General features: G+C 42.1%; 1 protein-coding gene across 1 annotated transcript in view; it reads left to right on the top strand.

Moving 5' to 3' along the window:
* LOC119264276 (collagen alpha-1(IX) chain-like) overlaps window positions 1-27810 on the top strand; it is an 83046-nt gene that overhangs the window by 26787 nt on the left and 28449 nt on the right. The window contains exons 5-15 of the mRNA XM_037542536.1: window positions 10310-10706; window positions 12073-12153; window positions 13305-13322; window positions 14371-14463; window positions 17515-17550; window positions 19184-19255; window positions 20589-20633; window positions 21157-21192; window positions 21380-21403; window positions 22699-22752; window positions 23171-23242. Coding sequence (XP_037398433.1) covers window positions 10310-10706; window positions 12073-12153; window positions 13305-13322; window positions 14371-14463; window positions 17515-17550; window positions 19184-19255; window positions 20589-20633; window positions 21157-21192; window positions 21380-21403; window positions 22699-22752; window positions 23171-23242 — 928 coding nt within the window. The remainder of the gene's footprint in view (window positions 1-10309; window positions 10707-12072; window positions 12154-13304; window positions 13323-14370; window positions 14464-17514; window positions 17551-19183; window positions 19256-20588; window positions 20634-21156; window positions 21193-21379; window positions 21404-22698; window positions 22753-23170; window positions 23243-27810) is intronic.

Genomic DNA, 27810 nt, shown 5'->3' with positions numbered 1-27810 from the left:
ACTGTGCTGGGAGCAAGGTTGTTGTCCCAGTTCCAGATCTCCAAGCTCTCTTCTCTATAGGCTGGCTTCTTGTCGACCTTGTGGTGATGTCCACTTGATGATCAAGTTGGTATCACTAATAGGTAATAGGTTTGCAGTCAGATGTGAAGGGGAAGTTTAGAAGGGGGCATTTTCAAATTGTCTGTGTTATTCAGTGGTTGAGCTGTAAACACAGTCATTTAGAGTGGTTTGGTGTGGAATGGTTGGTGATAGGAACCAAATGTCTTGATGTCAACAACACTTAGATCTTCTTCTTCTTTCGGCTGCTCCCTTTAGGGGTCACCACAGCGGATCATCTGCCTCCATCTTGCCCTATCCACTGCCTCCTCTACTTTTACACCAACCATCTCCATGTCTACCTTCACTACATCCATAAACCTTCTCTGAAGTCTACCTCTTCTCCTTCTGCCCGGCAGCTCCATCTCCAACATTCTTTGCCCAATATATCCACTATTCCTCCTCAACACATGTCCAAACCATCTCAACCTGGCCTCTCTGGCTTTATCTCCAAACTGCTCCACCTTCACTGTCCCTCTGATCTGCTCATTTCTAATCTTGTCCATCCTTGTCACTCCCAACGAAAATCTCAGCATCTTCATCTCCGCCACCTCCAGCTCAGCCTCCTGTCTTTTAGACAGAGCCACAGTCTCCAAACCATACATCATAGCAGGACGCACTACTGTCTTGTAAACCTTCCCTTTCACTCTTGCTGCTATCCTTCTGTCACACATCAGCCCTGACACCCGTCTCCACCCACCCCATCCTGCCTGCACCCTCTTCTTCACCTCTTTTCTACACTGTCCATTGCTCTGCATGGTTGACCCAAGATATTTGAAGTCATCCACCTTTACGACCTCTACTCCTTGCAAAATGTCAACAACACAGATATAGACATTTTATTATCCAAAACCAACAGTGAACCTTTTCTCTGGAAACGTTTTTACCTCACAACACCCTGCATGTCTCACTCCACTATGAATGGGTTTAAAAATAAGTTTTAGGTCAACCCCTTAACAGGCCATGGGCCCATCGGCAGGCCCAAAGTTTTATTACACACAATAGCACAACCAGTTTGCATTAAAGCCTATGTGGCTTCTGAATGATAAGCCTTAATATGTAATAAGCTTAGGATGTGAAGTGGTTAGAACTATCATAAAACAGTGTCTCAGACATCAGGCAGTGTATTCATAACCATTTTAATTAAGATTAATGGACCCTTATTAGTCCCACAATAGGGAAAATTCACCCCCACAATCTAACCCATTAGCCGAGTGAAACACCACATACGCACTAGTGAAGACACACACTAGGGGGCAGTGAGCACACTTGCCTGGCCTGGGCAGCAGTTGGGGGTTAGGTGTCTTGCTCAAGGGCACCTCAGTCATATACTGAGTACTCATATACTCAGGGGATCGAACTGGTTCCCTAACCTCCAGCCCACGACTGCCCCACATACATTCTATGTAATATCTTTCTGTGAGGGAGCTTTTAGAGGTGGACGTCTGGTTCCTATCACCACCACTGTGAACAATTCAGACTCTAAGTTTCTGTAAAACATAGCTCTTCACACCAAACCACTCTGAATGACTCTATTTACATCTTTAATTTTGCAGATAATCTTAAAAAGGCATTGGAATTCCCCTCTAATGGCCATTTAAATGAGTGACAGTCTGTCTTCTGCACGTACACATGTAAAAATACCTGCCCAGTCTGTGTGACAGGTGTTGCATTATTAAAGGTTACATGCAGGTGTCACTGCTCTCTATGCAGCTTATAATTGACCTCACATAAAAATAAAAATGCATGTCTGAGCCCATTTGGCCTGTGGTGGAGCCTCAAAGTGCAGAGAAGAGCGCAAGCCTGCAGCTTTGTTCCGTCTTTTAGGTAGATGGACTCAGTATTGAGGGATGTGAGACAGGCGCTGACCCCGCGAGGCGCTTACTGAGAGAACAACTGCTTATGATTATAGACTCGAAACTAGATCTATAGACTAGAAACATCCAGATTTCCACAGACATTCAGCACATAGAGCTCTGGCTGTTAAACTGCATGCTCAGGATTGTCTCAGGAGGATTTTCATTGCACTTTAAACATCAATCGCTGCCTTTCCACACACATATCAAGGTCCCTGCACACTGGAAAAAAGTGGCTAGTGGAAAAAGACTCATTAAGAGCAAGTGCTGCTATACACGGAGCATTTGAGGATAGGAATGCTGGTCTAGGATCACAGTTCTCCTCTGTTTGTTGGGTTCCTTAAAGAACCATATTTGATTTTGAAGGGCTCATATCAGGGTAAACTGGATTTCCCCCACTTCTTTGTTTGATGTAGTTTGTAAACATTGCTGAAGTTTCAATACATGCTGTTTTTTGTGATGTCCCAAAACCGAACACATGTATGTGCATATTCAGCCTACAGCAGTTTAGCCCCGCCCACTTGCACTGAAGTTATAAGGAGTGTTTTAGCCCAGATTGCTTTTCTAAACAAGGCACAATATGGGGCAGCCAAACAGAACAGAGCACATTTGCATAAACTGACTGATCACGTCATTGGGTCCACCTCCTTGTATCTACACTCATTGTCCATTTTATCAGCTCCACTGACCATATAGGAGCTTTTTGTACACTGCTCAAAAAAATAAAGGGAACACTCAAATAACACATCCTAGATCTGAATGAATGAAATATTCTCATTGAATACTTTGTTCTGTACAAAGTTGAATGTGCTGACAACAAAATCATCAATGGAAGTCAAATTTATTAACCAATGGAGGCCTGGATTTGGAGTCACACACAAAATTAAAGTGGAAAAACACACTTTATCCAACTTTGATGTAATGTCCTTAAAACAAGTCAAAATGAGGCTCAGTATTGTGTGTGGCCTCCACGTGCCTGTATGACCTCCCTACAACGCCTGGGCATGCTCCTGATGAGGTGGCGGATGGTCTCCTGAGGGATTTACTCCCAGACCTGGACTAAAGCATCCGCCAACTCCTGGACAGTCTGTGGTGAAACGTGGCGTTGGTGGATGGAGCGAGACATGATGTCCCAGATGTGCTCAATCAGATTCAGGTCTGGGGAACGGGCGGGCCAGTCCATAGCTTCAATGCTCTCATCTTGCAGGAACTGCTGACACACTCCAGCCACATGAGGTCTAGCATAGACCGCACCAGCATATGGTCTCACAAGGGGTCTGAGGATCTCATCTCGGTACCTAATGGCAGTCAGGCTCCCTCTGGCGAGCACATGGAGGGCTGTGTGGCCCTCCAAAGAAATGCCACCCCACACCATTACTGACCCACTGCCAAACCGGTCATGCTGAAGGATGCAGGCAGCAGATCGCTCTCCATGGTGTCTCCAGACTCTGTCACGTCTGTCACATGTGCTCAGTGTGAAGCTGCTTTCATCTGTGAAGATCACAGGGCGCCCGTGGCGAATTTGCCAATCCTGGCGTTCTCTGGCAAATGCCAAGCGTCCTGCACAGTGTTGGGCTGTGAGCACAACCCCCATCTGTGGACGTCGGGCCCTCATACCATCCTCATGGAGTCGGTTTCTAACCGTTTGTGCAGACACATGCACATATGTGGCCTGCTGAAGGTCATTTTGCAGGGCTCTGGCAGTGCTCCTCCTGTTCCTCCTTGCACAAAGGTGGAGGTAGCGGTCCTGCTGCTGGATTGTTGCCCTCCTTCGGCATCCTCCACGTCTCCTGGTGTACTGGCCTGTCTCCTGGTAGTACCTCCAGCCTCTGGACACTACGCTGACAGACACAGCAAACCTTCTTGCCACAGCTCGCATTGATGTGCCATCCTGGATGAGCTGCACTACCTCAGCCACCTGTGTGGGTTGTAGAGTCCATCTCATGCTACCACGAGTATGAAAGCACCACCAACATTCAAAAGTGACCAAAACATCAGCCAGAAAGCAGAAAGGTACTGAGAAGTGGTCTGTGGTCCCCACCTGCAGAACCACTCCTTTATTGAGTGTGTCTTGCTAATTGCCAATAATTTCCACCTGTTGTTTATTCCATTTGCACAACAGCTGTGAAATTGATTGTCAATCAGTGTTGCTTCCTGTGGACAGTTTGATTTCACAGAAGTTTGATTTACTCAGAGTTATATTGTGTTGTTTAAGTGTTCCCTTTATTTTTTTGAGCAGTGTAGTTCTACAGTTGCAGAGTGTAGATCATCTGGTTCTCTGCATACTTTGTATGTTCTTCAGTGGTCAGGACCCCATAGGACTCTCACAGAGCAGGTATTATTTGGGTGGTAAGTCATTCTCAGCACTGCAGTGACACCGAGATGGTGGCGGTGCGTTAGTGTGTGTTGTGCCAGTATGAGTGGATCAGACGCAGCAGTGCTTCCAAACTGCCCACAAACTGGCTACATATAGCTGTGATATCAAACAGCAGAGTACTGCAGAGTTTGCTATGTTCCTTAATAGATCACACCTGATTCAGCTCATTAGCTGATCCTGCAGTCTTCCCTCCACTGAACCGGATGTGTTATCACAGGCAGGACCCAACACGCTGCAGTTGGGGTTGGACATCCTGGTGAAATGTCTGGGTGTAGCGTAACGTGTGTCCGCACAGCTGTAATTCTTTAATTAGAGCTGTACTGTGGAGAGCCGCACGCTCGCCTCTTTGCTGAGTCAGCCTCTCTGCTGCATTGCAAGTGGACGTGGTCTGGTTACATAACGCAAACAGACGTTAGAAATTATGGCCTACAGGCCGTCTAAAAGCACTCATTCATTTAGAGGGACATAATGAGGAGAGAGTTATACAGTCGCTACAAAACCCCCACCAGGCCTTTAATGGAGAAAAAGCAATGAGTCTGGCTTAACTTTGAAGTGTTACTGCTTCTTCTTCCCTCTACACCTCTCAAAGGAGAGATACAGAGAGAGAGAGAGAGAGAGAGAGAGAGAGAGAGAGAGAGAGAGAGAGAGAGAGAGAGAGAGAGAGAGAGAGAGAGAGAGAGTTGAGTAAAGGAGGGGCAGGACACAGTATATGTAGAGAGAGAGATCCAAAGATTTGAATATAGATCTCCATTTTTGTCATTTTTCAGTTTTTGACATAATTTGAAAATACCTGTTGTTCTGTACATTGTATGTAAATTTTATGAAGAATGGTCCAAAAGAAATATATAAGCAAGTGTATATACACATTACCTGGAAATAAGTACATTGACTTACATTAAAAATAGAGTATGTTGTATGTTATATACACAGTAGCTGTTTTATTTCCCGTCACATTTAAATGCTACATTTTGCTTTTGCAATTATCAGTTTCTGTGTTCATTAAATACTCTGTATGAGTCTATATGCTGATTTTTAAAAAGTTCTTATGAAGGAAACGTATTAATTACCAAGATTTTGATCCCATCAATCATTTTTCAGATTTTCATATAAATTGCACCCATGACTCTACCATGAGGTTTACCAGCAAATGGTCATCTTTATTTCATTTTCACTATTTCTTTGACATTTGTGTTCATTTTAATGGTTGTTACTGTTATTATTATGGTTATTATCTGCTGAATTACAGAAATTTAGTATTTCTAGAAAATTAACGGACTGTAATTTCACTGAGAATAACAACAAAACGCATCAAATCATTTGACCAGGTATAAAAATGCACTGCTTACTAAATAGAAAACTCTAGGATTAAGAGTAAATAAGACAAACATGAGTAACCATGATTAACTATATGACATAATTACTTGTGATTAATTATTTTGACTAATTATTTGGAAGATGTACTATCATCTATCATTGTCCAAACAAAATCTTGTATTTCAAATGTTTATATATATATATATATATATATATATATATATATATATTTTTTTTTTTTTTTTTTTTCCAAATTATGGGCTGCACATTGCTTGATTGAACTAATACAATTAGTCCAACATTACCTGGAACAAAATCTTCTTACTTTAAAAACCTCAATTAAAAACGTAGAGTTTCTAAACTTTCATCCTTTTGTTCAGTTTTCCTGTTGGAGATATGAGATTTTGTCCCAAATCTACTAAAATAGAGATATTAGAAAAGAGGAGTCCTGAAGGTGAAGTACAAAGCGAGTTAGTATCGTGACGAGGCCCTTGAGCGGCCTTCATTTATTTTACTAGCCAACAGGAAACTCTGTTTTTATTGCTTTGCCTTGATCCCTTTACGAGCTGGTAAAGAGGCTGCTACAGGCCATCTATAAATACCCCACCTGCAGAGACCCTCAGCCTGTTAGGAAGCCCCCAGCTCAGAGGAGTGGCGCTCACAGCTCTAACACTCTCAGCCCTGTGATGGTGCAAGTCTCTCTCTGCCCATAACAAACTCCAATGAAAGTGGCGCACGTCCCTCTGAAAGGGATTTGATCTGCCGATTGCAGCACTGCCAGGCTTTTGAAGATTAAAGTGCTGTTGCTTTTGATTCATTTGGTATTGATGATATTATCTGGGGGGGCGGCTGGCAGGGGGAAGCAACACTTTGTAATCATGAGAAAATTCTCATTCTTTATGATCACCTGTTTTCTTGGAGATCAGCCAGAGGCAGAGACAGGACTCACTCTAACTCTCTGGAGACGTTTCTTATGTTGTTTTTCACACAGGCAAGACAGAATATCAGGGTTTGTGTTCGAATCCAAGCATCAGACTGCCTGCAAATCTGTCAGTAGACCTCATCTCAACATTTGACATTAGATCTTCTTCTTCTTCTTTCGGCTGCTCCCTTTAGGGGTCACCACAGTGGATCATCTGCCTCCATCTTGCCCTATCCACTGCCTCCTCTACTTTTACACCAACCATCTCCATGTCCACCTTCACTACATCCATAAACCTTCTCTGAGGTCTACCTCTTCTCCTTCTACCCGGCAGCTCCATCTCCAACATTCTTTGACCAATATATCCACTATTCCTCCTCAACACATGTCCAAACCATCTCAACCTGGCCTCTCTGGCTTTATCTCCAAACTGCTCCACCTTCACTGTCCCTCTGACCTCTACTCCTTGCATTTTCATCTTTCCACCTGCCTCCCTCTCATTCACACACATGTATTCCGTCTTATCTCTACTGACCTTCATTCCTCTCCTCTCCAGTGCAAACCTCCACCTCTCCAGATTCTCTTCCACCTGTTCTCTACTCTCACCACAGATTACAATGTCATCTGCAAACATCATGGTCCATGGAGCCTCCTGCCTGACCTCATCTGTAAACCTTTCCATCACCATTGCAAACAAGAAGGGGCTCAAAGCTGATCCCTGATGTAGCCCTACCTTCACCTTGAAACCATTTGTCACTCCAACTGCACACCTCACCACTGTCTCACTATCCTCATATCCTGCACCACCCTAACATACTTTTCAGCTACACCTGACTTCCTCATACAGTACCAGAGTTCCTGTCTTGGCACCCTACCATATGCCTTCTCTAGATCCACAAAGACACAATGTAGCTCCTTCTGACCTTCTCTGTACTTCTCTACCAACACTCTCAACGCAAAAATTGTATCTGTGGTACTCTTTCTGGGCATGAAACCAAACTGCTGCTCACTGATCTGAACCTCTCGCCTTAGCCTTGCTTCAACAACTCTTTCCCATACCTTCATGGTGTGGCTCATCAACTTTATACCTCTGTAGTTACTGCAGCTCTGCACATCACCCTTGTTCTTAAAAATGGGGACCAGTACACTGCTTCTCCACTCACCAGGCATCCTCTCACTCTCCAGGATTTTGTTAAACAACCTGGTTAAAAAGTCCACTGCTTTCTCTCCTAAACATCTCCATCCCTCCACAGGTATGTCATCTGGACCAACTGCCTTTCCATTCTTCATCCTTTTTAAAGCTGCCCTCACTTCCACCTTACCAATTCTCTGCACTTCCTGATCCACTATCTCTCCCCCCCGTTGTCCTCCTCTCTCTCTCGTTTTCCTCATTCATTAGTTCTTCAAAGTGCTCCTTCCATCTACTCAACACTCTCTGTTCACTCACTAGTACATTTCCCTCTCTATCCTTTATCAGCCTAACCTGCTGTACATTCTTTCCAGCTCTATCTCTCTGTTTAGCCAAACGATGCAAGTCCTTTACTCCTTCTTTACTGTCCAGTCTCTCATACAGCTCATCATAGGCCTGAGCCTTTGCCTTTGCCACCATTCTTTTCACTATGCGACTAGCCTCACAGTACTCCTGCCTACTTCCTTCATCTCTCTGGTTATCCCACTTTTTCTTAGCTGCCTTCTTCTTCTGAATACTCTCCTGGACTTCCTCATTCCACCACCAACTTTCCTTGTCTTCTTTCCTCTGACCAGACGAAACACCCAACACATTTTTGCCAGTTTCTCTCACCACCTTAGCTGTAGTTTCCCAGTCCTCAGGTAGCTCCTCACCGCCCCCAAGGGCCTGTTGCAATTTTTCCCTGAACTGCCTGCAACCATCCTCCTCCTTCAGCTTCCACCATCTAATCTTTGGCACTGTCTTCACTCTCTTCCTCTTCTTTGTTTCTAATCTCATTCTACAGACAACCACCCTATGCTGCCTTGCTACACTTTCCCCTGGCACCACTTTACAATCTCCATTCTCCTTTAGGTGGCATCTCCTGCCAAGGATATAATCCACCTGTGTGCACCTCCCTCCACTCTTGTATGTCACCCTGTGTTCTTCCCTCTTCTGAAAATATGTGTTCACCACAGCCATTTCCATTCTCTTTGCAAAATCTACAACCATCTGACCTTCTGCATTTCTGTCTTTCACACCATACATACCCAGCACCTCTTCATCCCCTCTGTTTCCTTCACCAACATGTCCACCAGACATGAAGTCTGCACCAATCACCAATCTCTCCTCTCTAGGGACACCATCTACCACTTCATCCATCTTACTCCAAAATTCCTCTTTCTCCTCTAACTGACAACCAACTTGTGGTGCATATGAACGGACCACATTCAAAATTACACCATCAACCTCCAACTTCAGGCTCATGATCCTGTCTGACACTCTCTTTCCATCCAGAACACTTTTCCCAAGCTGTTCCTTTAGGATTATTCCTACTCCATTTCTCTTCCTCTCTACACCATGATAGAACAGTTTGATTCCACCTCCAATGTTCCTGGCCTTGCTTCCTTTCCATCTGGTCTCCTGAACACACAGAATATCTACCTTCCTTCTCTCCATCATGTCTGCAAGCTCTCTGCCTTTACCAGTCATTGTCCCTATGTTCAGAGTACCTACTCTAACCTCCAAACTCCTGCTTTTCCTTCGCTCTCATTGCCTTCTAACCCGCCTTCCTCCTCTCCTCTTTGATGGTCTTCGACCTACAGAAGTTCAATTTCCACCGGCACCCTGCTGGTCAACAGCCCCGGAGGTGGTCGTTGTTAACCCGGGCCTCGACCGATCCGGTATGGCAAACATATTTGTGATCTGCATGATAGTTTTGGCACAAATTTTACGCCGGATGTCCTTCCTGACGCAACCCTCACCATTTATCTGGGCTTGGGACCGGTACCAGAAGTACACAAAGTACACCTCTAATAGCTGGTTTAACATTTGACATTAGAAATCATATTAAAATGAGCTAAAGATCAGTTTCTCTTAGCGTTTGTTAATATTTTTGTTGATGAGCAGTGAGTTTGGTTTTCCACACAGTTTATTCCAGCTTTAGAAATGAAATAAAGACAGCTCCACTCTTCAGATTATCAGGATAGTGTATACATTTCTCTTAGTCTAGTAACTTGGACCAATTTGCTGCCATTTACATTCTCAGTGCAGGTTTTTTACGAAAGTTGGTCCCAGTTGGTCCTTCTCTTGATGGATGAAGGAAAGCTTAGAGATGATTGTGATTGGCTGGGAGGCATGTCAATCATAGTTTGGCAACTGGTTGATTGTAAGCCTAAATTGAGCTCCTCAGCTAAACAGGCTAAACTGAAATTGCTCTGAATGCACTTTTTATGGCCTCATTTTGAAGAATCCATTTCATTCATGTTACGCAATTATTTAACTGTAATTTCAGCATTGAGTTATTAATTAGTTATATCGTGAATTACCTGTACATTCAGGTTACATACTGTATGGACATGTTTCACTTCAAGCTTTTTTCCTAATTTTTTTTTAGCTTTCTTAAAATAAGACTGTATACACAACAATAAACATAAAATTCGAATGATAATAAAATATCTCATCTTTTACTAATTATTTCAATGAAGTATGAATGAAAAATGAAATAAAATGTAAAAGCAGATACACCACGCTTGAAAGTGGAGGATTAACATGTATCCCTTCTGTCTTCTCCAAAGGCTGAACTTTCCCAGAGGTTTCCCTGAGGAATACTCTTTCATGACCACGTTCCGCATGATCAAGAACACAGTGAACAAAGTGTGGAACCTGTGGCAGGTGGTGGATGAAGATGGCCTGAAGCAGGTGGGAATGCGACTGAATGGAGACCAGCAGGCCCTGGAGTTTTTCTTGACCACCGTGGATGGGGACCTTCAGACCGTGACATTTCCAGGCCTTTCTGTGCTCTTCAACACCAAGTGGCACAAAGTCATGATCGGTGTGGAGAACGAGCTGGTCACCCTCTATGTGGATTGCCAGCCTGTCGACCAGAAGACCATAAAGAGCAAAGGCTACATCAACACTGAGGGAGACACGCTGATCGGCAGACTGGACACAGATCCAAACACTTCTGTGGTGGTAAGAATTAGAAATGCACAGAAATTATGGCCACTAAAAATGTCAGCTAAAAATTCCAATTGCAGCTCTGTAAAACTGAAGTAAGGTATGTAGATAAAGGAGTGAGCAACTGAACTCTCACTGGCCACTTTATTGGAAATCCCTGGTAGACAGTAGATCATCTGTTGATGCACAGTTTGTGTTAGTCACCCTGTAGCCCTCCATCAGTGAACAGTTTCTGACCACAGAGCCTCACTCTCAACTTTGAGGTGACACTGACATGTGTAAAAAAAACAGAAACACCACTGGTACACTAATACCAGCACCACACACACTACCAGAAACTCTACCATGAACACTACCATGAAGACCACCACAAACAACCAGTAACACCACCACAAACAACCAGTAACACCACCATGAACACTACCATGAATGCCACCATGATCTCTACCATGAACACCACCATGAACATCACCATGAACTCTACCATGAACATCACAATAAACACCACCATGAACACCTCCATGACCTCTACCATGAACATCTCCATGACCTCTACCATGAACATCACCATGACCTCTACCATGAACACCACCATGACCTCTACCATGAACATCTCCATGACCTTTACCATGAACATCACCATGACCTCTACCATGAACACCACCATGACCTCTACCATGAACATCTCTATGACCTCTACCATGAACACCACCATGAACATCACCATGACCTCTACCATGAACATCTCCATGAACTCTACCATGAACGCCACCATGAACATCACCATGACCTCTACCCATGAACACCTCCATGAACTCTACCATGAACACCACAATAAACAACGCCATGAGTACAACCCTGAGCACTACCATAAACTCTCTCATGAACACCATAATAAACACTACCATGAACACCTCCATGACCTCTACCATGAACATCTCCATGACCTCTACCATGAACACCAGCATGACCTCTACCATGAACACCACCATGATCATCACCATGACCTCTACCATGAACACCTCCATGACCTCTGCCATGAACACCACAATAAACTCTGTATGACTACAACCCTGAACACTACCAGAAACTCTCTCATGAACACCACAATAAACAACATCATTAACACTACCATGAACACCACCATCAATACCATGATGAACATCAGTGGCCAATAGGTAAAAGTACAATATAGGTGTTTTTAACAAAGTGGCCAGTGAGTGGAAGCAAAAGTTAAGTGTTTCTGATAAAGTGGCCAACCAGTGGACATTTGAGGTAGGTGTTTCTAATAAAGTGGTTGGGGAGGTGATGTTACTTGTTTACAGGTTGCCGATTGTATAAAATTGCAATAATAATGTTTTGTTTGTTTGTTGCATTTCAGTTTGAGTTGCAGTGGATGCTGATTCACTGTGACCCAAAGAGAGCTCAGCGCGAGAGCTGCACCGAACTTCCCCAGGCCGAGGTAACCACGCCATCTTCCCTGTCGCCACTGGCTTAGCTCACCGTCTATCAATGTGACCAATCGATAGTAGAGTTTATTTGCATTCTGATTACTCAGTCATGGACTAATCATTTTGACTCATTGGTCTGCATAAGCGTTTTATGTACCTGACCTGATTGTCCTAATCCAGTCTGCCACTGTATCCAAACCAGTGGTGAACAATAATGAACAAAGACTGTTTTTGAAGGCTACCTACATAGAGACTTCATAACATAATCATAAGCACTGACTGACACAGTGTCATTTGATTGTGTAGAAATACTGCCTTTAACTGTAAATTAACAGTTGCAGTATTCAATAACAGTACAGTTTGAATTAAACAGTTTGAACATGCAACTGAAGAATAAAACTAGCATTTTTACTCAATATACGCTTAATACATTACATTGCATGCAATTACATGTTTATTACATTTAGCAAAATGTTTGTGTATAAAATTAGTGATGTCACTAAACTGTTTTCTATGCATCACATAAAATATGAACATATGTACACAATTGGTTACACTTTACATAACCTTTCTACATGACATCGACATAGCCACACCATAAACATGCCATAGGATGTCATTGCATCCAGTAATATGACAATGTCATGTTACCAATATGAATAACTCTCATGACGGATGCCATGAGTGCTCAGCAAACATAAAGCATGCGACATAAGCTGTCATGACATCAAATATTACGACGTCGGACAAAATGTGTCATGACAGCGTATGACATCACCCACAACATGTAATGTCAATGTTATGTACCGAGGTTCAAGTAAAGTGTTAGGTCAAGATCTGCTGCCGGGACCTAAAAGAAACAGCCAGGAAATGTCATTAAATTCACGTTATACATTATTTGACCGATGTAATCTCTAACGTTTACAAAGAACCGTTATCATTACGGCTCATTAACAAGCTTTAATGTTACTGTACTGGTTGAGAGGCTTCGCTGACATCAGAAGCAGTTTCACATCACTCCTTCTTTCCTTGTGTTGCTGGCCAATCACTGCTGTTGTTTTGAAGATGTGTTGCTTTATTTCTGATTCTGCTGGTGAGGTGTCGGGTGGCGTTCTCACTAACTCTGCCGTGATTTTCTATTCTCTCCCTGTGCTTCTTCAAGATGTATGCCAATGCTGAGGTATTTGATTTTTTTCACTTCACTTAAGTTTTTTTTGTTTTGTTTTGTCTTTTTTTTAAGCGAATAATCTATTCCAGTGCTTTGTTGCTTAATTGCTTTCTGCTATACTTCCTGTGTTCTCTATTCACCAATATGTGACGGGTAAATGAAAAGAGCTCGATACGATAGGGGGCCATTTAAAAGTCATAATTATCCCCTTTAAAAATGGACTTTTTCTTATTCTATAGTAGCAAATACTTTTAGCTTTCAAGACCAGATTAAGAGGAAAGGGCGATTGGTGACATCCAGTGATCATTATCCCATTGAAATGTCTCTTTTCAAAAGACAAATGGGTGCCGTTACAAGCCATTCAGTTTATTTGGCCTTTGTAGGAAGCGCACTAGCGAGCAGGAGGCCTCGGCTTGCTTTGAGTTAATAAAGCAGAGCTAGAGGCAACAGGTAGTTTGTGGTTTATTCTTCATTATGTGGCAGGTCGTCCCATTCAGGCTGCCCCTTAAGAGGTTATGAGGAACAGATTATATAGTTATTGATTTTCTGAAGGAAAGTGTTTCCAACCATGGGAAGCTGAAAGCCTCTGGCTTTTTTTTTTCTCAGATAGAAAGTTTACAGACAGCTGGAGAAAATATACGACAGTCCGGTTCAGTTTAGAGACCCTCTAAGCCAGACGTTTCAGTAGAAGAGTGCATGAAAGTAATGGAAGAGCAGCTTATAATGTGGATATCTACATGTAGAAGCTCACAGGGGCTGTTATCTATTATTATCTAGGAAGTTCTTTACTAAATTGGGTCAATTTCATGTCAAAAATTAGGCATCTAAATGGGTCAGACTCTGAGAGTACCATACATTTATTGTAAATGAAGTGGCTTTAAGCCTCCCTGATAACGTCATTATTGGGAAATGCTTAATCTTTTTATGAAGCAAGGTTTATTACTGTTTATAAGTAACTACATAGTGTTATCTGTGTACTCAGTTGTTCTCTGGGAAACAGTTGCAGTAAAAAGTGAACGTCTTTGCACTCATTTCTTCTTGAATCTCTTAATCCATCCAGCCGGACCCGAAACCAATCCCTGGACCTGCTGGACCTCCAGGCTCTCCAGGGCCTCGGGGATCTCCAGGAGAGGACGGTCGCGATGGACGAGATGTAAGCTTCCCTTCTCAGTTGTTTGGACATATAGATTTTAAAGCAAATGGTTGATTTTTCTATTAGGACACATTCACTGTAAAAACAACAACAAAATAAATCACTGCAAAATGACAGTAAATTACTGTCTACTAGGTGCATTAGTTTAAATGTAACATACTGAAACATATTAACAGTAAATAACAATAAAATGATGTACACTGTATACTGTGACAATGCAGTTTGTGATGTAGCTGCATCTGTTAATTAAGGTACTGTAATATTCTGCATTTTCACATAACAACTACAAGAAAACAGCTCAGTTACCAGTGATTTAATGTAAATATGTCATTTACATATAAAAAGGTTGGACCCCCTTTTGCCTTCAGAACTGCTTTAATTCTTCGTGGCATACTTTAAACAAGGTGTTGGAAACGTTCCTCAGAGATTTTGGTTGGTTATTTGAGTTCCTGTTGCCTTTCTATCATCTGGAACCAGTCTGTCCATTCTCCTCTGACCTCTCACATCAACAAGGCATTTTCGTCCACACAACTGACCGCTCACTGGATATTTTCTATTTGTTGGACTGTTCTCTGTAAACCCTAGAGATGGTTGATCATGAAAATCCCAGTAGATCAGCAGTTTCTGAAATACTCAGACCAGCCCGTCTGGCACCAACAACCACGCCACGTTCAAAGCCCCTTAAATCCCCTTTCTTCCTCATTCTGATGCTCGGTCTGCACTTCAGCAAGTTGTCTGGACCACCTCTACATGCCTAAATGGACTGAGTTGTGGACATGTGATAGGCTGATTAGCTATTTGGTTGGTGTGGTTGGTTGGTGGTTGGTGGTTGGTTAGTGTAGTGGTTAACACCTCTGTCTTCTATGCTGTAGACTAGGGTTCAATCCCCCACCAGGGCAAGCACCCTACGCTATACCAATAAGAGTCCTTGGGCAAGACTCCTAACACTACCTTCGCCTACTTGTGTAAAACAATAAAATTGTAAGCCACTCTGGATAAGAGCATCAGCCAAATGTAAATCTATTTACGTTAACAAGCAACTGAACTGTGGCTGGTGAGTGTGTGTGTGTGTGTGTATATACACACACACATATACATAGTATCTCACAGAAGTGAGTGCACCCCTCACATTTCTGCAAATATTTTATTATATCTTTTTATGGGACGACACTACAGAAATGAAACTTGGATATAACTTGAAGTAGTCAGTGTTCAGCTTGTATAGCAGTTTAGATTTACTGTCCTCTGAAATAATTCAACACACAGCCATTAATGTCTAAATAACTGGCAACACAAGTGAGTCCTCCTTCTTCCACTTGAGGATGCCCCACAGGTGCTCAATTGGCTTTAGGTCTGGAGACATACTTGGCCAGTCTATCACCTTTACCTTCAGCAAGGCAGTTGTCATCTTGTAGATGTGTTTGGGGTCATTATCGAATTGGAAAACTGCCTTGGTACTCCTCACCAGGACACCACCACACATGCTGGACACCATCTGAGCCAAACAAGTTTATATTGGTCTCATCCGACCACATGACATGGTCCCAGTAATCCATGTTCTTGGACTGCTTGTCTTCAACAAACTCTTTGCAGACTTTCTTGTGCGTCAGCTTCAGAAGAGGCTTCCTTCTGGGACGATGGCCATGCAGACCAAGTTGATACATTGTGCGGTGTATGGTCTGAGCACTGACAGGCTGACCTCCCACTTTTTCAACCTCTGCAGCAATGCTGGCAGAACTCATGCATCTATTTTTTTAAGCCAACCTCTGGCTATGATGCTGAACATGTGGACTCAACTTCTTTGGTTGACTCTGGCGAGGCATGTTCTGAGCAGACCCTGCCTTGGAAAACCACTGTATGACCTTGGCCACTGTGCTATAGCTCAGGTTCAGGGTGTCAGCAATCTTCTTATAGCCTAGGCCGTCTTTGTGGAGAGCAACAATTCAATTTCTCACATCCTCAGAGAGTTCTTTGCCATGAGGTGCCATGTTGAATATCCAGTGGCCAGTATGAGCGAATTGTACCCAAAACACCAAATTTACCAGCCCGGCTCCCCATTCACACCTGGAACCATGTACAATTTGGACATGTTCACTGTGAGGCAGACTCACTTGTGTTGCCAGTTTAATTAATTTAGACGTTAATGGCTGTGTGTTGAGTTCTTTTCAGAGGACAGTAAATCTGCACTGCTATACAAGCTGAACACTGACTACTTTAAGTTATATCCAAGTTTCATTTCCATAATGTCGCCCCATGAAAAGATAAAATATTGGCAGAAATGTGAGGGGCGTTCTCACTTTTGTGAGGTACTGTATATAAAACAATTAAAACAAATTAAAACCCTTTAAAACACCAAAATCTGAATGAGTAGAATAAAACTGAAATGCTTGTGCTAAAAGTTTTCAGGCCTATTTAAGTCTCAGTCGCTGTTTTATTCCTTAATGCTGTCTTATGCAGCATAACATCAACCTCACAGTAATTATTTGTGTTTTTTACAGAAAAATAAAATTTATACATATAATAATAATAATAATAACTTATAATAATAATGGTACCGTACAGTATAAACAGTATACACATACAGAACACAAATCTGAAACCTCTGAACAACCGATTCTGAATACATTTCTAAAACACACCTCTGTGTAAGGCGCCAGGACGACGACTCGCGTGAGAACATCCTCAGTTCACTTACGACACCGCACACATTCACTGTCCTAAGACACAGTGTTGACCTTTCATGTTGTCTGCTACTCTGACCACACGACCCCTGTGGAAAAGGCCGTTCTGGGTTTTATTTTAGCGTTGTTATTTAAGCTTCTGCCCCGGCCTCATTATTTCTCTCATTGACAGGCCTATAATGAGCCAGAGGAAGTTGTTTTTCTCCTCTCCACTCTTTTTTCAAGCACCTCGTTAGAGCTCTGTACCTCCGTTCTCTACAACAGTGCCTGTTTATTAGGGATTTACCTCATGCTGCACCTATGTCTGGTCTCTCTGACTCACACCGAGTGGCTTTCACACCATGTCGTTTGTTTCTTGGTTTCGTTCCAGGGTCTTCCAGGCACCCCGGGCTCCCCTGGCGCACCTGTGAGTAGGAGAACTTCTTCCAGCATATCAATCAATGGAGTTAACAAGGGTGTAACCACGGTGCTACTGGCTGAAACATCACTGATACAAAACTGTACATTCTGTCCCATAAAGGCTGAATATGAAGCCATGCTACTGTATTAGTTTCAACACATGCATGAAGTTTATCTGAATTATTTTTGGGTTTTTTTGTGATTAGGCAAGAAGTATGACAGAATGTCTAAAGCTAGGTTTAACCCAGGATAAGTGCAGACTTAGGCCCAATTCCATTTCACCCCTCGCCTCTATCTCTGATGCCATTATTACCCCGTGCGTTCACGTCTTGGGCTGGGGTGTCCAGATTTTTGTTGAGATAGAGGGGTAGGGTGACGTGTTAGGGCTACATGACCCTTAAAACAAGAGGGGCAGGAGGTGCAAGATGGCAGCACAAGAGACCAAAGAAACCCACAAACGTGAGAATGTTCTCCGTTAAAAAAATAAGATAACCATTGTATTATCTTAGTCTTAACTTAATGTCTTTCAGTGTATTATTGTATTATCTTCAATGTATTATCTGACTGTACTGGCAGAAAATTTGACTTATTTCAAGCTTATTTTTTTAAAACAAGCTAAATTATTTGCCAACGTAGTGAAATCATTTTATTTAATAAAACAAGTAAGAACGGATAGAAATAGCCACAATCTCAACTGGAGAAATATTTGACTACTGACTATATTTAAGATCATTTTACTCGACCAGACACCATTTATTGCAGTGCAGAAAATACTAATTGGCACAGATTTCTTTCAAATGCTGACCAATCGCTCTGAATTTTGGTGGGAGAACTTGGCTAGGAAACATAGTGATGTGACCAGAAGCATACGCTGCTTGACCTACTTTAACTATGCGAAACGGTTATGTTAATTTGTGCCCAGTGTTACGTTAGCTTAAATCTTAAGGGTCTATGGTTGAGTTAGTATGAGTTTATGATGTCCTGTTGGGTAGATACTGTCAGCATTTAGGAGATGAAAGAGAGGAGAACCATTATGTGGGTTCTGTAATGTTGGTGGAGACGAAGCAGATAAGAAGCCGCATGCAAGAGTGAGTTGGGAGCTTTGTTGGTGTCGAATTGGTGTTGATGTTGAAAACGGCAATGAAAAAAAAAAACAGAAATAAAGGAAAAGCTTAACTAGATCAACTGGAGGCTTAACTAACCACTGGAACAAACGGCAAAGAACAAAGTACGAAAAAATCTCAGAACCCGTCATCTGAAAACACAACAAACCACAAACAACGAAACACCAAGCAAGGAACAGGACAAACACAAGGGGTATAAATACAGGAGGAAACGAACTGTAGAAGAACTGTACCCTGGAGTTTATGGCTTAATTAAAACTTGTGATTAAACCCTTTCTATTTAATGATCCCTCAGTCTTATAATCAGCAATGAGATATGGTCCAGCGCCCGATCTAGAGAAAGCAGGCCACCTCTCTGTGTCCTGCTGAGAATGCACTGGTGCGGAGGAGAGTGTCTAATTGATTTAGCATTGACCGGCCATGCTGCGGCGTATCTAAGCAACGGCAGCTGCTGATGCTGCGCTGTGATAAAGCTGTTTGTGTTTTGCTGTGTTTGTGTGTGTGTGTTTGTTTTAGGGCAGCAAAGGAGAGCCGGGTCAGATCGGCCTGCCGGGCCAGAGAGGCTTACAAGGGCTTCCAGGACCAGGTGTAAGTGACAAGATACCATCACAGACCACACAGGCAAAAATGCATTAGAAAACCTGAGATGCTGAACGTGGCTGAACATGCAGTGGGGACATTAGGCTGCTCTGCTTTTTTTCCTCCAACAACTGCAGCTTTTATTCTGATAGGAAGTCAAATAGACCAATACTGATTGTTTGGTGGCTGACATAAAGGGAATAGTTTGGTGACGAATCAAGTTTGCGCAATTTTCGGATATAGCCAAGCAGCCTTTAAGAGTCCAAATTCTGCTTCTTTCATTTAGCGCCGGAGCTAAGAGGCTAACTTACACTGGACGTCAATGATCACCCATATCTTTTCTTTAAATACATCCACAAACCATCTCACTGCAAGCCTTATTAAGATTAAGTAGGCACAGTATCTCCTACAGTGCATTATAATGTAAAAAAACTTGATTGTGTAGCTGAACTTTTTTGCTTTTTGGCTTGCACTTTTTTTAGACAACTGGTGTTGTGCCAAATTCAGACACCCTTCACGTCCATGCATGTTATGCAGGCATAGACGCTGGAACAGATTTGCCATTTCTGTTGTTTCTATTGCACTTATGGAAAAGATTTTGGTGTCTATTGACGTGCAGTGTTTGTGAGCAACGTTAGCCTCATAACTTCAGTGCTAAACTAAAGATGCAAAATTTGGACACCAGGCAGGTTCAGGCTCATTGACTTTGTCTCAAGCATGTGGAAAACTGTGTAAATGTAATTTTTTGATCCACTACTTTAAGGCTAAATCCATAGAGAAGCACACAGAAGTTGTGTATTAGTTTAAATAAGTAATGTATTAATCTGGATGATTTCAAATATACTGTATCAAGGGTTCATTACGTATATTATGAGCTAATTTGGAAAATATGTGAAGAATATTTGAATTTCAGATGTTATTTTGGCAGCCCTAGTGTGAGCTGATGTCATATCATGACTGTTTCGCTTGAACTCTGCTACAAAACATTGTCAACCATGGCATAAACATGTCATGGCAGGTGATGAGTTGTTATGACAGATTATATCCAGTAATATAACACAGTCATGTTTCCATAATGACGGTCATGATGGTGAATTAGAGCACACAGTAAAATGATCATGTGACATAAGCTGTCATTACATCAAATATCATTGTATCAGCAATGACAATTACTAGTAATGCTTACAAGACGCTACTATTTTACTGAATCTGTAATGCCTACTGATGACCACATGATGTCTGCTATGGCATGTTTATGACATGGTTATGTCAATGTTACAAAGCAGGGTTGGATAAAAGTGTTGCTAAACATTATAACACCGTGACTGATTTCTTTGCACAGGGGCCTATGGGGCCGATGGGGCCAAGAGGGCCAGTCGGAGAGAGGGTAAGAACTCTAATCACTGACTCTCATTTCGAAAGCCTTCCTAATGACCACATTCAAAGCACGCAGATTTCCCATTTACTCTGATTTACTACTCCATGAGCTCCACCTACCTGTCCAGATGTTTGGGTTTGGTCCATTCTTTGACATTTGTGATGTAGGTGGTGCTTAAAGGTCATTTAGACCCTTAAAAACTAGTAACAGAACCTTAAAATCTATCCTGAAAGCTACAGCCTGAGTCCGAGTCTGAGTGTTTCAGGCACCACAGTGTTTTGGGGTTTTTATATATATATATATCAGTATCACTGCTAGGTCGAGAATGGACCACCACCCAAATATATCCACACAAGAGGAGCTCTGTGGTGAGAACTGACCACTGATGAAGTACTAGAGGATGTCCAACACAAACTGGGCCTCAGCAGATGAATTTAACCTTAACTGCACATTAGCAAGATGGAGCTACAGGAGAGTGACCAGTGATTGCACACTGCATTGATTTTCTTATATTATTGTGTTCTGGATATAGGGTCTGCCAGGTTTTCCTGGACCAGCTGGACCTCCAGTAAGTTCCCTCCATCAGTCCTTCATACACACTCAAATACGCAGCCCAAATTCTCGAATGCATGTTCAGTGCTGCTTGTGGTGATGAATCCTGCCATGTTTGGCCGCTACTGCAATTCTGAAGCATCACAGTGATATTCAGAGGATGAGTCATCTGCTTGTTTATTTGTTTGTGCTTCTCTGTCTAGGGACCTGAGACTGCTGGACCTCCTGTATGTATATGATTTCTTTTTTTAAACGTGTCTCTAAAAGATAGATTTACATATCATTTTACCCTTACATAAAGGATGTAGGACCTTTTATAGCTCCTTCTCAACCTGCATAACTCACTCTGTTTGCTTCTGTATTTCATCACTATCATAACAAAGTCTTTTTCAAATGCAATTTCAAAGTCTGCAGTCATCTAGGATACCACAGTGATGGCCAAGCAATACCTGGCAACCACCTGGGATAGCATAGCAATGGTCTACCAATACCTTAGCAACCACCTGGGATAACAAAGCAATGGCCAAAAAACAAGCCTATTTCAAATGCAGTCATTTAGGATACCACAGCAATGGCCTAGCAATAACTTAGCAACCACCTGGGATGACATACCAATGGCTTAGCAACACTTGAGCAACCACATGGGAAAGCACAGCATTGGTCTAGCAATACCTTAGCAACCACCTGGGATAGCATAGCAATGCTCCAGCAATTCCTTAGCAACCACCTGGAATAGCATAGCAATGGTTTAGCCACTCCTCAACAACCACCTGGGATAGCAAAGCAATGGCCCAGCAATACTTTAACAATCACCTGGGATACCACAGCAATGACCTCGGAGCATTTTAACAATTATCTGCCAATGACTTAGCAACACCTCAACAATCACCTGGGATAGCATAGCAACGGCCTACCAATACCTTAGTGACCACCTGGAATAACATAGCAATGAACAACCAACACCTTAGCAACCACCTGGAATAGCATAGCAATGGTTTAGCAACATCTCAACAACCATCTGGGATAACATTATAGTGGCCTAGCAACACATTAGCAACTGCCTGGGATACCATAGTAATGCCCTTGCAATACCTTGGTACTACCTGGGATACCATAGAAATGGGTTAGCAACACCTCAACAACCACCTGGAATAACATAGCAATGCCATAGCAATAGTTTAGCAACCACATGGGATTTCATAGCAATAGTTTCACCAAGTTCCAGTGTCGACTTCCCCCTTCTAATAACTTTTCTCAAACTGCAATGCAATTATTTAACCAATAATCTCATTACTTCTATATTAGGAACAGAAGGACAAAGTAATTCCTATAACACAGTACTTTGCACCACGTTACTCCTCACTCTGCTCAAATCATAACTTTATAGGAGGATTCAGTCGTTTTGGACCATTTCTACTTGTTCATCATACACTCTTCAGACAGTTTAGAGGTCTTATATGATGGCAGTCATTTTATTTTTATCTGTCTGTCTCTCTGTCTCTGCTTTTCTTTGCTCGTTTAGGGATCTCCGGGAAAACCTGGTATCCCAGGAGACGAAGGCAACATTGGCCCTGAGGTCAGTGCCTTACCTGTCTGCACAAACCAAGCATCATTTATGAAAGCAAATGCCGGTAAAAAGTTTGGGGACATGTTTGTGATACAAATGATTGTGCTCTCTTTAGTGGTTTGCAGTAAGTTATCATGTTAGATCTTTATTGGGTAAAGCAATATCACATGCACAAATATTAGAGACAGTATTTGCAACAGTGCTTTGTTGTGAATAGTCCAAAACCCACATTTTATCCCCTTGTTGTAATGTTGGCACTCATCAGCACCGTCTTTGGGCCAAAACAGTTTCAATGTGTCTTTTCAATGTGTCAAACATTTTAACAGAAAGCAAAATGTCCCCGTACTTTTGACAGACAGTGGGGTGTTCTCTCATCTAGAGTGCTGTTCTTGACCAAACAGTGTTTTTATATCTTATATTCTGGCAGGGACCCCCTGGACCAAGAGGAGCCAATGGTCTTCCAGGACCTCCAGGCCTACCAGGACCCCCCGGCCCCCCAGTAAGAATGTTCAGCAGTTTCCTATTTTAAGAAATTGCAAGACGTGCCTAAGGTTGAAGTCACATTGTTTCAAAGGACAGTTTGTCTGTAAATCATATCTATACAGTTAAGGGGCAGTCGTGGGCTGGAGGTTAGGGAACCAGCCCTGTGACTGGAAGGTCGCTGGGTTGATCCCCTGAGCTGACAGTACATGACTGAGGTGCCCTTGAGCAAGGCGCCTAACCCCCAACTGCTCCCTGGGCACTGTGGATAGGATGGCCCACCATTCCAGACAAGTGTGTTCACTGCCCCCTAGTGTGTGTGTGTGTGTGTGTGTGTGTGTGTTCACTAGTGTGTATGTGATGTTTCACTGCATGGATGGCTTAGACTGTGGAGGTGAAATTTTCACTTTATGGGACTATTAAGGATCTCTAAATCTATCTCCTTAACCTTAAATGCTGTTGATAAGCTAAGACTTGTTTGGTGTCTTAAGTTGCTTCGTTAATCTTGTACTGGAGCTTCAAGGCAAATGTAGTTATCAAGTATTAAAATGGACAAAATGATGAACAAATGGACAAAAAGACTGCTTTTAGCTATTACAGTGCTAGAGACGCACTGCCCTGCACAGTTTCAAATAATCTCCGCTCTGACAGGCATGGTCAAACTCATGAAGGGGAACATGATGAGTAGGGCCCTCACATTATCAACTTTGATGTTTGAATTTTTAAGGCATTATATGAAACATATTTGAATAATAGTATAGGCACTGTATTAAACCCAGAGTACAATCCATAGGAAATGACATGAACGTCACACCTCAATTAAAGGTGGTTGGTGTAGTGTAGTGGTTACCACCTTTGCCTTTCACCCTACACTATACCAATAAGAGTCCTTGGGCAAGACTCCTAACACCACCTTGGCCTACCTGTGTAAAAATGATCAAATTGTAAAGTCGCTCTGGATAAGAGTGTATGCTGTAAATGTAATGTTAATACACTCTTAAAAAGATGGTTCTTCAAGGGTTCTTTAGCAAAGAAAATGGTTCTATATAAAACCATAGACACTGCTTTCCATGATTTGGTTTGAGGTTTGTGAAGTTAAGTGCCAGGTTTGTGAAGTTAGTTGACAGGTTTGTGAAGTTAAGTGTCAGGTTTGTGAAGTTAAGTGTCAGGTTGGTGAAGTTAAGTGGCAGGTTTGTGAAGTTAAATCAGGTTTGTGAAGTTAAGTGGCAGGTTTGTGAAGTTAGTTTAAGCAGGATTGTGATGTTAGTTTAAGCAGGTTTGTTAAACTTAAGTGGCAGGTTTGTGAAGTTAAGTGGCAGGTTTGTGAAGTTAGTTGGCAGGTTTGTGAAGTTAAAGCAGGTTTGTGAAGTTAAGTGGCAGGTTTGTGAAGTTAGTTTAAGCAGGTTTGTGAAGTTAAGTGGCAGGTTTGTGAAGTTAGTTTAAGCAGGTTTATGAAGTTAAGTGGCAGGTTTGTGAAGTTAGTTTAAGCAGGTTTGTGAAGTTAAGTGGCAGGTTTGTGAAGTTAGTTTAAGCAGGTTTGTGAAGTTAAGTGGCAGGTTTGTGAAGTTAAGTGGCAGGTTTGTGAAGTTAGTTTAAGCAGGTTTGTGAAGTTAAGTGGCAGGTTTGTGAAGTTAAGTGGCAGGTTTATGAAGTTAAGTGGCAGGTTTGTGAAGTTAGTTTAAGCAGGTTTGTGAAGTTAAGTGGCAGGTTTGTGAAGTTAAGTGGCAGGTTTATGAAGTTAAGTGGCAGGTTTGTGAAGTTAAGTGGCAGGTTTGTGAAGTTAGTTTAAGCAGGTTTGTGAAGTTAAGTGGCAGGTTTGTGAAGTTAAGTGGCAGGTTTGTGAAGTTAGTTTAAGCAGGTTTGTGAAGTTAAGTGGCAGGTTTGTGAAGTTAGTTTAAGCAGGTTTGTGAAGTTAGTTGGCAGGTTTGTGAAGTTAAGTGGCAGGTTTGTGAAGTTAGTTTAAGCAGGTTTGTGAAGTTAAGTGGCAGGTTTGTGAAGTTAAGTGGCAGGTTTGTGAAGTTAGTTAAAGCAGGTTTGTGAAGTTAGTTAAAGCAGGTTTGTGAAGTTAAGTGGCAGGTTTGTGAAGTTAGTTTAAGCAGGTTTTTGAAGTTAGTTGGCAGGTTTGTGAAGTTAAGTGGCAGGTTTGTGAAGTTAAGTGGCAGGTTTGTGAAGTTAGTTTAAGCAGGTTTGTGAAGTTAGTTGGCAGATTTGTAAAGTTAAGTGGCAGGTTTGTGAAGTTAGTTTAAGCAGGTTTGTGACGTCTTTCCATGAAGAGTATGCAATGAGTTTGAGCTTGTTTTTGAGCTTGTCCTATGTGCTATAGCTGCATTTTGTACTATCTGAGACCACAATACAGAGCTTATGTGATAGCCTTAAACTGGCTGCAATAGTTTTTCTATTCTTCCATATTTGAAGTAAACAGATAAGAAACTTTGACCATAACTGAAAATGTAGGATCTATACCAGAGGTCACTAATAGGAGGACCGCGGTCCGAGTCCAAACACAGACACTGTTCTATATGGACCTGGACCTATAACCAATAACCTATGGAGAATTATTTAATTTTGACAGGGTGGTCCTCTTTTAATCTGTGTAACCTTTCTAGTCATTACTGTAGCTTTAGCGGCCCGGGAAACTCACAGACCAATCACAGTTGTTGTAAATATCACATGTGATGCCACTCAGCCAATCAAATCTGTGCATTACGATGAACACTGTGACTGAGTGAGTGAGGCATATACAGGAGAGGGACGAGGCGAGAAACAGCAGTTAGAGAAGAAAGTGAGTCACATGACGTGCTTTAAAAACAGAAAACTGACAAATGTTGTTGAAATATGACTGAATTGGACTTTATTTGAATTGACATCCATTTGTTGACTACATAAGATGTTGATATACTACTAGGGTACTTCATTAAACAGTATAAGGCACTGAATCATGATGCCAAATAGACATTTGACAATTATGGTGTTCCAGACCGCTTGAGGAAATTTTCACTTGAGGAAACTGGACCTTATTGAATTTTAATTAAATACCTCTGATCTATACTGTACAGGCCTCTGGACACTGTGACATTGCATGGTTCTTATTAAAATGTAGCAGCTTCTGGCTGATATCAGCACTGGCTTTTGTTTCTGACTGTGTCTTAGTTCCAGAGACTCTTTGGACTCTAACCTATTTGTGCTATCTAGGATACGTTCCCTGAGCAGACATCAAAGCCCTTCTTGCAGCTAAATACCTAAAATGTAAATGTAAGATTCCATTATTTGTTTGCTACAGTAGCTCCAGTATAAAACTAAAGAAGCAAACTTTAGACCCCAAATATGACATGATTGATGGACTACATCTAGAATAAAGGAGGAAACTCAATAATAACATTTTTGGACAAACTGTTCCTGTAAGATTGTGGAACCATGCCCTGCAGAATTAGGCCACATTATCATTTTTCTATGTTGTGCTCGGTTTCTGGCCTGCTGGGTCTGCTTCATTTTATGTGCTGATAAGTCAGAGAAAGGTTGATTCATTACTTTGGTCAGGCAGTGGCTGTGCTGCTGCTGCTGCTGCTGCTGCTGCTTTTTCCTGGCTCTGGGTGCAGGGAGTAAAAGCTAAGGCAGAGAAGCGGCTGGATAAAGCTGAGTGTTTGTCTGCAGTGCTGTGTAGTTTGATAGTCATGCTGTAAGATGAGTGGAGAAAAGAGCTTTAATTGTGGATGAAAGCTGAGCAGTGCTAAGACATGGGGATGTGCTCTGTGTGTACTTGTGCTCACATGCATATCATTGTGAATGCATGAGTTTATTTGAATATTTATTAAATGTGTGCATCTCTGTGTAAGTGTCTGGCTCTGTGCATACACACACGTCTGTGAATGCATGTTTTCGTATTCTTATGTGCTGTGTGTGTGTTGTGGCTGTGCTGATTGTATATACGTGTTCTGCTGTTATGGTGCAGCTTGTGTGTGGGGTGCTGTAACAGCTGCTTCAGTGTGGGCTGTAACTCTGCTGTGTGTGTGTGTGTTTGTGTGTTTTTGTTTCTCAGCTGCTTTAACTGTGCTGTGTTTGTGTATATGTCCTGCTGTTGCTGTGATATGTTTTAATGTGTGTGCTGCTGTAACTTTGCTGTTTATGTGTGTGTTGCTGTAACTGTGTTATTTGTGTGTGTTGCTGTAACTGTGTTATTTGAGTGTGTGCTGCTGTAACTGTGACGTGTTTGTGTATATTTGCTGCTGTTACTCTTCTCCTGTAACTGTTACTTGAGTTTGTGCTGCTGTACCTGTATTATGTTTGCATATATATATTTATATATATATATAATATGTATGTATATATATATATATATATATATATATATATATATATGTGTGTGTGTGTGTGTGTGTGTGTGTGTGTGTGTGTGTGTGTGGCTGTGCCTGTGCTGTGTTTGTATCTGTGTGTGCTGCAGTGTCTGTACTGTGTTTGTATATGTGTGACCTGCTGTGCCTGTGCTGTGTTTGTATATGTGCGTGTGCTGCTGTAGCTGTGCTATGTTTGTATATGTGTGTGTGAACTGCTGTGCCTGTGTTGTTTTGTATATGTGCATGTGCTACTGTG

The sequence above is a fragment of the Pygocentrus nattereri genome, chromosome 11 (genome assembly GCF_015220715.1).
Source record: "Pygocentrus nattereri isolate fPygNat1 chromosome 11, fPygNat1.pri, whole genome shotgun sequence".
In the NCBI taxonomy this organism is placed as follows: Eukaryota; Metazoa; Chordata; class Actinopteri; order Characiformes; family Serrasalmidae; genus Pygocentrus; species Pygocentrus nattereri.
The sequence above is the reverse complement of the archived record's forward strand: the minus strand, read 5'-3'. Positions and strand labels throughout refer to the sequence as shown.